General features: G+C 43.3%; 2 protein-coding genes across 2 annotated transcripts in view; one reads left to right on the top strand and one right to left on the bottom strand.

Moving 5' to 3' along the window:
* ap1s3a (adaptor related protein complex 1 subunit sigma 3a) overlaps nucleotides 1–6,324 on the top strand; it is a 7,695-nt gene extending 1,371 nt beyond the window's left edge. The window contains exons 2-5 of the mRNA XM_050066168.1: nucleotides 373–551; nucleotides 1,741–1,849; nucleotides 5,539–5,676; nucleotides 5,775–6,324. Coding sequence (XP_049922125.1) covers nucleotides 373–551; nucleotides 1,741–1,849; nucleotides 5,539–5,676; nucleotides 5,775–5,810 — 462 coding nt within the window. The 3' untranslated portion in view covers nucleotides 5,811–6,324. The remainder of the gene's footprint in view (nucleotides 1–372; nucleotides 552–1,740; nucleotides 1,850–5,538; nucleotides 5,677–5,774) is intronic.
* Nucleotides 6,161–10,080, bottom strand: scg2a (secretogranin II a). The gene is made up of 2 exons (XM_050065540.1): nucleotides 10,007–10,080; nucleotides 6,161–8,496 (listed from the first exon to the last, which is right to left on the bottom strand). The coding sequence occupies exon 2, from the start codon at nucleotides 8,486–8,488 to the stop codon at nucleotides 6,572–6,574; it is 1,917 nt and encodes a 638-aa protein (XP_049921497.1). The 5' UTR covers nucleotides 8,489–8,496; nucleotides 10,007–10,080; the 3' UTR covers nucleotides 6,161–6,571.
* Between the last annotated feature and the right edge of the window lie 3,320 nt (nucleotides 10,081–13,400).

Below are 13,400 nucleotides of genomic sequence, written 5' to 3'. Positions count from 1 at the left end.
CTCTTTTTGGGACCATCCTCTGTAAACCCTAGAGATGGTTGTGCTGAAAATCCCAGTAAATACTCAGAGCAGCCCGTCTGGCACCAACAACCATGCCACGTTCAAAGTCACTTAAACATCTTTCTTCATCATTCTGATGCTCCGTTTGAACTTCAGCAGCTCGTCTTCACCATGTCTTCATGACTAAATGCATTGAGCTGCTGCCACGTGATTGGCTGATTAGCTATTTGTGTTAATGTGCAGTTGAACAGGTGTATGTGTCTTAGTGTAGGTGATTGCTTCATTTTGTGTCTGTGCTGGGTTTCCTCTGTTGACAAGCTGTATAATATCCACACTTTAGTCATGTCATGTCTGTTTCCTGCTCCTCTTCAGATGCGCTTCCTGTTGCTGTTCAGCCGGCAGGGGAAGCTGCGGCTGCAGAAATGGTTCACGCCAGTCACAGACCGGGAGAAGAAGAAGGTGATCCGGGACATGATGATGTTGGTGTTGGCACGTCAACCACGTTCCTGCAACTTCCTCCACTGGAGGGACCTCAAGATCGTTTACAAGAGGTGCTTTTAATTTGTGTTGAAATTACCAGCTACGTCTCAGATTTAAGTCATCATCAGCGATCCTTTCTTGGCAGGTGAAGACGTGGGTGTTGAGCAGAAACCACTCCTGACTGTGTTTCTGCTCAATGATTAACTTGTGTGTCCTCTTTGCTAATGCTTCAAAATACACACAGATTACAGACACACCCATGTTCAACAATGAGTTAACAGGTGCTGGATCGAGTAAAGGTCATGTGAAACACACAGAGAATGACCTCGTTGTGAAGGGACCGTGATAATGAAGGTGCAGCACGGCGCTTATCCTCTTATGGTTTTCATCTCCTTCATGCACAGTAACAAACTTGTAATCTTGCTAGTGGCCATTGCACTTGTTTGGAACTTGTGGCGCCCCCTATTGACCGATTTCAAAATAATTTTACACACGTGGTTCATCATTATTATTCAACATACCCTGCAAGTTTTATAATGATTGGACAATCAGTTTCTGATTTATAGTCTGATTTGTGTTATCTTGAGCCCATTTTTTGGATTTATTGTGGCCCCTAGTGGTCAGTTTAAATGAAACTTTCAGGATATGTTCATGGTACCTCTTAAGACATTGCTTGCAAGTTTTGTGATGATTGGCCCAGAGTTTGTGGAGTCATTTGCTTAGCCACGCCCCCTTTAAAGTTCATTGGCCAGTATCTTCAAAACACAATGAGATATCAATAACAGTTAAAGCTTTGGTGATGAAATACAGAAAAAAATCTCACATCATTCTGCTGATTTCAGGTGTGTTAAATATTTTAGTGACATGTGGTTAAAAATGAGATGAAATAGAGCATGTGTGCGCACTACAGATTGCAACAAGATATTGAATATTACTGTTAAACTGATCTGAACACCATTTGAAACATGTGACATCTAGAATCCAAAGAATGTGTGTGTCAGTTCTAGTTGCATTTGAATGAAGACTTTTGGAGATATAGAACAAGAACACATCAAAATAAGTTGATTTTCCAGCGCAAAGACAAAATAAAACACGTCTAATACAGAGTAGAAGCTTTCGACATTGCAGTTGTTTATTTAAACTCACTTCCATACAAGCAGTTATATTAGAACATGTTCTCCTCAGAGTGTTGTCAAATGTGCCTGTAATGTTTCTTCACAACATTGTGGCAGCCATTAACTTCGTCCTCGTTAAACGCAGGTATGCTAGCCTGTATTTCTGCACCGGTCTGGAGGAGCAGGATAATGAGCTGCTGACCCTCGAAGTGCTGCACAGATACGTCGAGCTGTTGGATAAGTACTTTGGCAACGTAAGTAGAGCCTGATGTCACAGCCTGAGCAGAAGTCAGGGGAGAGGTTAAAAAAAGTCTAAACGAGCAAGCTTTATACCAGTTATTTTATGACGATGATCTCCATTCTCAAACTCTGCTTCTGTCTAAGAAGGAGTTTCACACTGTGTCATATTTTTGTATGTCTTAGTGATTATGGACAAGAGCTACCTTATCGAGAAATTGAAAATTCATGATTTTATTTAGTCTACTGCCACGTGTATTTAAACAAATGGTAACAAAGAACATTGAGAAAGGAGAATTGTCTCTGAGAATTCATCCAGGTCACAAGGTCATCTTGTGCTGTGGAAGTAAGTAAGCGATTTGTGTGGTCATCTTAAAGATGTTTCACTACTGATCCAAGAAGCTTTGTCACTTCATCAGTTTGATACTGAAGTGACAAACATGAACAACATTGTAGAGAAGATGTACAAGAAATGATTTACTGTGATTCCCTATTTAGCATTTATAAGCAGTATATAACTATACACTATATGTCTACAATTATAACTACCCCTATAATGACATATTCTATATTATTATAGTTATTCATTATCTATTTTTACAACAACCTTCCCTTATGGGTGCCCATAGGAGGAGTTAGGGGGTCATCACACAGAAATGAGACGCTAGAGACGCGGATGCTTCAAAGACGCTTGAAACGCTGGAAGCGCTTATTCAATGTGTGCTAGCTACTGGCGTCTGACGCTCAAAAAGTTGATAAATATTTTAACTTTTCAGCGTCTACGCGCATCTAAAAAGACGCTTGAACGCCAGTCAGACGCGCCGTATCATAGGAAAACAATGGTTTTACTGGCGTCACATTTCTAGCGTTTCATCTCGGTGTGATCACGTCCTTATAGTTATTGACAAATACATTAAGAAACAATTATAATATTATTTATTGTATGTGTAATATAAGGCAATATAGTGGCTGCACTTTTGATTTTGCTGTTAGCTTCCATGCTGCTTCCTACAGTTTACTTACCTGTTTTCCGACCTGTCTTTAAATCTGACACACCAAAGGAACCCCCCCCCCCACATACAGGAAGGCGTCTGTTGCAGGGCTGTGTACTCAGCTCTCTTAGAAAGGAGCCTGTAGACTATTTTTAGCAGGTTTACTCATGTCTAAAAAATCTGTGTACACGCACTAATTTTGGCAGGTTTATACGTGATTGTTGAAGACCTCATTCAGAAACTATGGGCATTAATATACTGCTATAACAGCCTCCACTCTTCTGCCAGCACCAGATTTTACAACCTGTCTGCAGGGATTTGTTCCCATTCAGACACAAGTGAGTCCAACACTGATGTCGGGTGATAAGATTTATCTCACAGTCGGTGTTCCAGTTCATCCAAAGGTTACTGGATGGGGTTGAGGGCGGGGCTTAGTGCAGTGCAGTCACAGCAGACTCAGAAATCCATTTCTTTATGGACATTATCATGTTGAAACTCAAACTGTTGCCACAAAGATAGAAGCACAGTAGTGTCCAAAATATCATTGCATTAAGATCTGCCTTCGGTTGGAGCTCTATGACAGCGGTGATAAAGCTGTGTGTGCACCATAACAAGGAAATTAACAATATTTAGTAGAGAAATGTAAGCTCAAAGGTTATTCAGTGGGAACTACACTGCAGTAGTTCAGTAAAATCCCTGCCCTCTCCTCTTTACAGTGCACACACATACTGTGCTCTTCACCAGTCTGACTCCCCCTGCTGTCCATAAGGTGCTCTGCTCCTGAACCACTCGGTCCTACTCCGTTTGATTTCCTTTTTTTCCCCAGCTTTGTTTCATGTTGTCATTACATGTTACATGCAGCCTGGCGCACACCCCTCATAAGCACAACAGACATACAAAAGAGGAGAGTAAAGTACAGGAAGGAAAAAAAAAAACAGAAGCAAGACAGTCGTCTTCAGTCCAAAGCAACGTGACAGGCCACGCTATTATCATATGAAAAAGAAAGGGATTCAAGGTCTGCTAGTGGTGTGCTCGAGGACACGTGCTCTTAAAGAAAAGGGTCAGCAGCACATGGGAAGAAAAAAAATAAACCTCAGGCACTCGTACTTGGAGCAGGAACAGATGCACCTGAATTAAGTTAAAAAGCCTGTATGTAAAAAACATGGCTGCGTACATTAAAACATAGACCAGCTTCAACCCTAAGATCATCATCAGGGTGCAAAAGGGTGGACAGGAGACAAGCAAACATTTTAGAAGCTTGGTAAGGGGGAGTTACCCAGTCCTGATTGAGATGTGAATGCAGGTTAGTGACAGCAATGGGTCACAATGGGAGGCCATTTTGAAGGTGATACGCCTTCACAAATGTTCAGGGAAAAAAAAGAGAAATTATTAAACAAACATCAAAATTACATCATATAATAGAAAAATAAAATAGTAAATAAATAATAGTAATAGTATGAGGAACCACATTCTATAACATGGCAAAAATCTCAGTCCGAAATTTATTTAAGGAGGAACAGTGCCAGAACATATGCATGTAGTTTGCTGGGGTTTGTTGACATTGATCACATGAAGGAGACACTGTTTCAAATATTTATGCGAGCTGAGCTTTGTTATAGTGAGCCCGGTGCAGAATCCTGCACTGAATAAAACTGTGTCAAGCACAAATAGATGATCTGTGTACTCTCTGCAAAATATCCGTCTTCCAGATAGTCTTGAGGGCCTGCAGGGAATCCCATCAAAGATTGTAAATATTTGAGTAAATAGTTGCGATCGCCCAGATGTTGTGATGTTTGAACTTTAACTGAATCCATTCTTCCCTCTACCTGTGAAATGTTCCCCGTGCCACTGGCTGCAACACAAGCCCAAAGCATCATCCATCCACCCCCGTGTTTAACAGTTTGTTCTCCAAACACACCTTTGCTCATTGTGTCCAGAAAGTTCTGTTTTACCTTCATCAGTCCACAGGACTTGTTTCCAAAAAGCATCAGGCTTGTTCAGATGTTCCTTTGCAAACTTGTGAGGCTGAATGTTGTGGTGAGGACACAGGAAAGGTTTTCTTCTGATGACTCTTCCATGAAGCTCATATTTGTCCAGGTGTGTCTGCACAGTAGAACAGTGCACCACCACTCCAGAGTCTGAGAAATCTTCCTGCAGGTCTTTTGCAGTCAAACAGAGGTTTGATTTGCCTTTCTAACAATCCTACGAGCAGCTCTCTCAGAGAGTTTTCAGCTTGACCTCCACAGTTCCTGTTAACTGCCATTTCTTACTGACATGACCAACTGAGGAAACAGCTCCCTGAAAACACTTTGCTATCTTCTTCTAGTCTTCATCAGGTCTTTTAGTTTTCAGAGTGCTAGGCAGCTGTTTAGAGGAGCCCATGGCTGCTGATTGTTGGGACAAGCTTTCAGGTGTCAGAGTATTTATAAAGCTTTGAAATTAGCATCACCTGGCCTTTCCTAACGATGACTGTGAACAAGCCAGAGCCCTGACAAGCTCATTAAGGTCTGAGACCCTGGTAACACTCTAAAATTGTACAAAACAAAAATAAAACACTGATCTTGCTTAAAATGTTAAAGAGCATGTTTCATCTTTAACTTCATGCCTTCTGGAGATCAGTTCGTCTTCTACTCACTTAACTATTCTAAGTAAAAGACATTTTGACCAGGGATGCCCAAACTTTTCCATGCCACTGATATATGATTCTGTTTCAGGTGTGTGAGCTGGACATCATATTCAACTTTGAGAAGGCGTACTACATCCTGGACGAATTCCTGATGGGAGGAGAAGTTCTAGAAACATCCAAAATAGCTGTGAGTGTGTCTATGGAGGACGCTGACACACTGCAAGAGGTACTTTAAGGTTTCACAGACTCTCAGTGAACGTAGGTTTTTCTCATTAGTCATATGAAACGTGTTTTTATATATAAATATATCTGCTTTTATCACAGACAATGGAGGAGTACATGAGCAAACCTGCCTACTGAGCCAAGACGACGATGATGTCTCACATTTCAAGACCTGAATCAAAAGGTTTATTACTCCCGCAACATTTTTATTTAGTGAGTAATAATGACTCATTTGGCACGATGCCATAACCACAACCTGGGTGATTTATCATGTTTCTTATTACGTTTTAAGAGTTGTAATTAAGTCTGGATCTGTAAGTGCCTTTTAAGCCTCGTATTTATTAATCTCAGGGTTTTATTACAAGAAGATATGACTGAAAATACTCTTTTGTTTTTATGTTTAAATATGTTTGTGTAATCTGAAACGTCAGGCAAGACTATTGTGTGATGGTGAGTAAATGAAGAAACACGACACAGTAAGGAAAAAATAAAGTCAATGCTTTATTAACCTCAGGTATGTCACATATGACCACATTTAAGAAAGAATTACCAAAAAGAAAACACAAGTGAATCTGAGGGATCCAACACTGATTTTGGAGGAGTGTGTGTGTGTGTGTGTGTGTGTGTGTGTGTGTGTGTGTGTGTGTGTGTGCATTGAAAGGCTGGTGAGTCACATGTACTGGTTGTTAAGTGTCGTTGAGCAACAAACATCATTAAAAAAAGCATCAACTGAATGTCTGAACACTCATTTTTCTGCTAATAAATATGAACTCTTGTAAACCTACAGAAAGTCGACGACTACTAAAGTTGACTGCATGTTTTTATTCTTCAAAATACTTTATTTGCACCCTCTCCCTCCACCAAAACAATAAATATATGTATGTACATAGAGCCTCTTGTTAGATTCCGTGGGGAGTTTTGGCATCAGTATCACTTTCTTCAGTTTCTGGGTTCAGGTAGCTCAGCAGTTTCATCACCGCTTCATTATCAAAGCCTTGCATTTGCATTTTGCCGCCTCTCTCGTCATTCTCAGTCTGTCTTTTTTCATTTGGGCTTTTCTCTGAGTCCATTTGATCAAAATAAGCCTGTATCGCCTGTTCAAAAGAGTCCGTCATGCTCTGTCCAACCTCGTCCCGCTTCTGGCTCGCCTTGCTGCTGCTGCCGTACACGGGGTTTGGGTACTGTGCCAGCATCTGAGCTGCTAAATACGCTGCCAGTTCATCCTCGTCTACAGTGTCGTCATAGTCGTCCTTTAATGTGCTGGGAAGGCGCCGTTGCGTGGGAGCGGATTCCCCCGAACGCGCCGGAGGCTGAGTGTGAAGTCGTGACAGCGAGCTTTTGTACTGCTTCCTGACGGGAGCTTGATCCTCCCCGTCTCCTAACCCCAGGATGTTTAGTATCTCTTCTGTCCTCAGCTCTTCTGGGGTTTTTTGTCTGTCAGGAAAGTGTCTGCTGTAGAATTTAGCTTCGGGGATCTTGTGTGCCTTCTTTGAGGATATCTGGGAGAGCTTGTTTCCTGCTCTGGCTAACTCGTTGCTCTTTCGTGAGTTGTCTTGCTTCGCCATTTCTCCTGTTTTGAGCATGTCCACCAGGTCTTCGGGTGGGATCTGGTATTTTTGGGAGATCTGAATGAGCTGGTAGATGGCCCGTGGATCTATGTTGTCACTGTACTGCGTCTGAGCCACTCTCCTCTCTGCCCTCTTTTTCTCCTCTTCCTCTATCTCTCGTTTCTGCTCTTCTTCTTCTGTTTTCTCCAGCACTTTCAGGAGGTAGTAGTCGACCAGGTTAGCAACATCATCTGGATCTTTTGATCTCTTGACTGGGTAGCTTTCATCATCTTCCTCTTCATCGTCCTCATTAGCTTCCTCGTCATTGTCGTCAACGTAATCAAGCCCTCGGTTCACCTCATGCTTGTTCTCTTCCTCTTCCTGTTCGTGTAGCGGACCCCAGTCTGCAAGATCCCCGCCTAAGTCATCATATGCCACATTTCTCACGTTAAACATATCATCATCTTCCTCCTCCTCACCCTCCATGTCATCCTCCTCATCTCGACGTTTATGCATGGGCTTCACACTCGTCAGCTTGTCCAGTTCGTCGAACACAGACTGCAGAGTGGCGAGGTTCTGAGGTGTGTACTTCTCCTCCACGTTCTCGTTGGTGCGTTTAAAGGGGCTCTCGTGCTCCAGATCTGGCCCCTCCTCATCCTCTTCCTCATCCCCCTCACCCTCTTCATCATCCTCAAACATTAGCGGCAGCTTCTTGTGAGGCTTGATGCTGTACTGCTTCTGCTGCACCCTGGGATGCACGCCGTCCTTTAGGCCGTCTCCTTCGACGCTGGGGCGAAGGGAAGCCGGTTTGGAGGCCTTCTCCGTCTGCTGGAGGGTGCTGAGCACAGCCTGGAGCAGCTCTTCGCTCTTGTCCTCCCTTCCCTCCCCCTCCTCGTCCTCTTCCTCCTCCTCCTCCTCCTCATCTTTGCTCTGCGGGTTAGAAGCCAGTCTCAGCATGGCACGCAGCTTCTCAGCGTCATCCATGTGGCTGGCATCGTACCCTGTAGCCAGAGGGGCGTGCTGCTGGGAGTCTGTGCCGGTTCTTTGACGGAGGCTCTCGATGTACTCCAAAGCTTTAAGCATGTCGGCATTAGGAGCCTGGCGGACGTCTCCTCTCTGGGAGTCTGGTTCACTTCCGCGCAGTCTGTGTTCTCTGAGAGAAGCCCCGTGAACGCCAGAGGAACTGAGGAAGAGGAGGATTAAGGGGAGGTTGGCAAAACAGATGAGGAAAGGTTTGCCTGTGGCGAAGGTCTGGGGGAGTGACGGCATGATGACGCCTGCAGAGGAAAGACAAAGAGACACATGTCAGCACTGACCTTTACACATTAAGCTAACAGGTTCGCAGCAGTTACCGCTCTGGCATTTCTTAAATGTCTTTTGCTCTTATCGCTTTAAATGTCTGGTCTGATGATCGCAGACCACGGAGACATCTGCACTGATTAACAGGCCGGAGTTCAGGTTTAAGGTCTGGACTTTTGCTCCAACTTAAATACATCAGTTTATCTTAACAAGATTTCTGTTTAATGTCTGAACTGCCAGACAGAATCCAGTCAAATAGAAATAAACTGTAAAGAAAATAAAATTAAAATTAAATAAATGGTAAAGGTTTTAATTTAATTTAATTTTATTTTTTAATTGAATAATGCTTGTTTTTTTCATTTCATTTTTTTTAATTATTTTTTGGTCATGTTTTGTAGCTCTTACAGTTGGTATCAAAACAAAAATGACAGATGCAGCACCATAAACAACAACATCAACAACAACAACAACAACAAAAAAAAGCTGAAAAGCAACCGGTGGTCAATCTTCTATTTAAATGAATAAATAAATTAGTAGATAAAAATAATTAAAAACAAACTAAAAATAAATTATGTTATTATTATCATCATCTTTCTTATTATTATTATTATTATCATTATTATAAGTGATGCTGGTTCATGTGTGTCACATCTAACCCGGGGTGTTTGTCCTCTCCTCCATCTCCTGCCTGTTGCTGCTGTCTGAGGATCACACTGGAATCCTGCCGCCTGTTTGCCAGCAGCAGTAATAGCAGCGGCATTCAGCTCCCGTGCAAATCTCATTAGTCCTCAAATTGCTGCTCTCCGTGAGTCACGGCCCCGTTGTCAAGGTAACCCGTTAAGGCTGATGTTCCCATGGAGCCTCTCCTTTAATCGCTGAAAACCTCCAAACTCCAATTAGAGCTGTTTTTCAAGCTTTAACTCAAATTAAACACTGTTCGGCTGCGAATAAAAATTACTCTCCAGAGGGATGAATTCTGCCTTTTAAGAAGCGTGCGTGCAAAATGCATTAAAAAAACATGTTTTTAATGCAAATGCATGCAAAATGGACATTATGTTTTTTTATACTTTGCTCAAACAGAAGGCACTAAGATTGATGCATAACAGCTGAATCGACGTTGCATAAGCAATTTGATGTCATTTTGTGTTTACTTTTTTCTTTCTTTTTGCGACCTAAATTAAAAAAGCCAAACTCCACGCACTTAAAGCCCACTTTTTTTTCTTTTTTAACACGGAAGAAAAGTGGTAATTATAAGATACGAAGCGCAAACAAGCCCGAAACGTAATGAGAACAAAGAAACGACGTGCAACACAACGCAACCTCTTCGCCTCCACAGCTGTGGCGGTGCATCAGGTTGGCAAACAGCTCCTGTAACACAAGCTCAACTACAAACACACTCTGTGTTTGTGTGCTGCTGGGTGCAGGAGACACATTCAGAGGAGTGGACACGTCATGTGGCTCATGCAGGTAGCAACAACCAGGTCTTACCTTTTGTGATTAGTTTCTCCGGAGGCTCGTGAGTGATCTGAGCATCTCTGTCTCGCAGTGTGAGTCTGGTTTCAGCACCGCGGACAGCTCCTCATGCTATTAGAGCAACCACCTGACTCGTGCGTCACAGAGCGAGGGGATGTACGCAACACGGGCGCGCGCGCATATGCATGACACACACACACACACACACACACACACACACACACACACACACACACACGCACAGTTCATTTGAGTCAGCCAAACAAAACTGCTTCTCTCTGTGAATATGAACTGAGACGAGTTCTGACCCAGCGGCTGCATAATAATAATGGCTTTTGATGAAATGAATAAATTCATAATAGAGCTATATTTAGGACTGAAGGGCAGATCAGTCTGTTCTGTGTCGGCTGTGTGCAATAATGCGAGTGTTGCTGGTGTTTATGAGCCTGTTTATTCACAGGATGTACGGTGGCAAACATCATAAGGCGTCATCTTCTCCAGTGATGGTAATAAAGACACTTAAATGAACTTACTCAGCTAAATTGTGACCTAAATTGTGTTTCATTGCTGCAAGAATTAATCTTAAGACTCATGTTGTTGCTTCACTTCTTGTACCTGAGGCTCATAGTATACTTATACTCCTCCTCTGTACTTGTGACAGTTGAATGGCTGTTGTCATTGACTGCTGTTGTGTCTCTGCTGCAGCACTGAGGGACAGAGACAGTTAAAAGTCCACCGATGACTCACATACAGACTCCGCCAGAGCCCGAGACGGGCGGGGTGACAGAGGGACTGCAGGGGTGTGTGTGTGTGTGTGTGTGTGTGTGTGAGAGATAGATGGAGAAAGCGAGCACTTTTGTCGTCAGCCAGCCTGTACTGTGGTCTCTATTTTTGGCTGCCTGTCAAATCGTGTCTAGTACAGATGAGTGTGTGTTTGTGTGAGTCTGAGTGTGTGTGTGTGTGTGTGTGTGTGTGTGTGTGTGGGTTGCTCACAGATTCATTCATAAATCCCCTCTTGTTGCTGTGTTTGATGTGAGCTCAGGCTCTCCTCCACTGACCTGCTTCTCTCATATTCAGCGATCTTGTTTTCAGCTATGTCACAGTTGCAGTGTAAAAATAGTTCTGCGTATACAGAAATAAAAGGCGTCTTCAGCATATTTAGGTTTGACATTCTGCCCACAGTGAATCACAAACCATCTGACTGTTGGGATACAAACGTAAACAACTGAAACTGAATGAGGAAATCTGTTGTTGTTTGTAAAAATTTCTGTCGATTTCTGGTTTGCAGCATTGAGGATTATATATAACCTTTCATAAGATGCTCTTTATGGCAGCAGGCGAGGTTCTGATATATTACAAACCTAAAGAGACATTTTCTGGGGCTTTGAAAACCACTGTGTTTGCAGTGTGGAGGAAAAGAGGAGCGATGAGTCATACTCCAACATCCTTTCAGACTCATTATGAAGGTCCTTTAAAGGTTCAGTCCTGTCACATTCACAACTACCAGATATGGATTCATACTGAGGCACATTAAATATGTATAGTTATAGCTAATCAGCCAATCACGTGGCAGCAACTCCATGCATTTAGGCATGTAGTCGGGTCAGGATCAGTGGTTCCCAACTGGTGGGTCGCGGTCCAAAAGTGGGACACGGTCCCCTTTCTGAATGGACAATAAGTGACTCACAAACAAGTAAAAAACACACTCTTCATTTTGAAGTACAGTGAATTTCCAGCACAGAGCTTTTATTTTGAAGTGCTGTTTCCAGCTGTAGAGTGAGTGCCTAGCCAACAGCTACTTGACAGAGACAGAAAACTACCTCAGCAACATGGCCAAACACAAGTATGATGCTGAATGTATTAAAATGTGGGACCTTGAACTAATGACTAAGGGGCCGGACACATGCAGCATTTTTTGCACCCTCAAATTCATTGTTTTTAATGAAGACATGCAGCAGGTGCGCTCAAACGCCAGAGCAATGTCGCCACCATGTGCATATGTGTCAAGCACCTACTTTTCAGGACACAATGGAAGCGCGCACCACATGTCATGTGATAAGGAACAACCAATCACAGCCAACACATATCTTTCCTTCTTACGTAAATATCAGTCTGTGATAAATATGGAGAAGTTGTTCATGTTAGTGCAGAGCTGTCAGAGCTTTACATCTGTCCCACAGACAATAGGCCGACACACAAACGGCACCTGGAAGAAGATCAGCTCTGCACACAGGACGTCAGGTAAATAGGCTATTATATGCTGCTTGTTAAGGTTGCTTAGCAACCTCAGACACAACCTGCTGCCGCTCCTGACAGCCCGCACTGAAAAGGCACAAGAGTAGCACCCAGCGCCAGACCTTGCGTTTTCCTGGTGGTTAAAGACATGGCATGTGTACGGCCGCTAAGAAGCAATCTGGACCTTGTGGCTGGACCAGTTGGGAACCACTGATCAAGACGAGCTGCTGAAGTTCAAACGGAGCATCAGAATGATGAAGAAAGGTGATTGAAGTGACTTTGAACGTGGCATGGTTGTTGGTGCCAGACGGGCTGCTCTGAGTATTTACTGGGATTTTCAGCACAACCATCTCTAGGGTTTACAGAGGATGGTCCCAAAAAGAGAAAATATCCAGTGAGCCAAAATGCCTTGTTGATGCCAGAGGTCAGAGGAGAATGGCCAGACTGGTTCAAGATGATAGAAAGGCAACAGGAAGTCAAATAAGCACTGGTTCCAACCAAGGTGTGCAGAAGACCATCTCTGAAGCAACAACACCTTGTCCAACCTTGAAGCAGATGGGCTACAGCAGCAGAAGACCACACCAGGTGCCACTCCTGTCAGCTAACAACAGGAAACTGAGGCTACAATTCACACGGGTTTTCTCACCAAAACTGGACAATAGAAGATTGGAAAAACCACATTCAGATGGAAGCATGGATCCATCCTGCCTTGTATCAACGCTTCAGGCTGCTGCTGGTGGTGTAATGGTGTGGGGGAGATTTTCTTAGTACCAACTGAGCATGGTTTAAACACCACAGCCTACCTGAGTATTGTTGCTGACCGTGTCCATCCCTTTATGACCACAGTGTACCCATCTTCTGATGGCTACTTCCAGCAGGATAACGCACCATGTCACAAAGCTCACATCATCTCAAACATGACAATGAGTTCACTGTACTCCAATGGCCTCCACAGTCACCAGATCTCAGTCCAATAGAGCACCTTTGGGATGTGCTGGAACGGGAGATTCTCATCATGGATCAACTGTGTGATGTCATCATGTCAATATGGACCAAAGTCTCTGAGGAGTGTTTCCAGCACCTTGTTGAATCTGTGACACCAAAACTTAAGGCAGCTCTGAAGACAAAAAGGGGTTAAACTAGCAAGGTGTACCTAATAAAGTGGCTGGTATAT

Source organism: Epinephelus moara, chromosome 2 (assembly GCF_006386435.1).
Source record: "Epinephelus moara isolate mb chromosome 2, YSFRI_EMoa_1.0, whole genome shotgun sequence".
Lineage (NCBI taxonomy): Eukaryota > Metazoa > Chordata > Actinopteri > Perciformes > Serranidae > Epinephelus > Epinephelus moara.
This window is presented reverse-complemented; position numbering and strand designations above follow the sequence as displayed.

Excerpts from the sequence above, each read along its gene's own strand:
- scg2a (XM_050065540.1), bottom strand. The coding sequence starts at position 8,488 with ATGCCGTCACTCCCCCAGACCTTCGCCACAGGCAAACCTTTCCTCATC.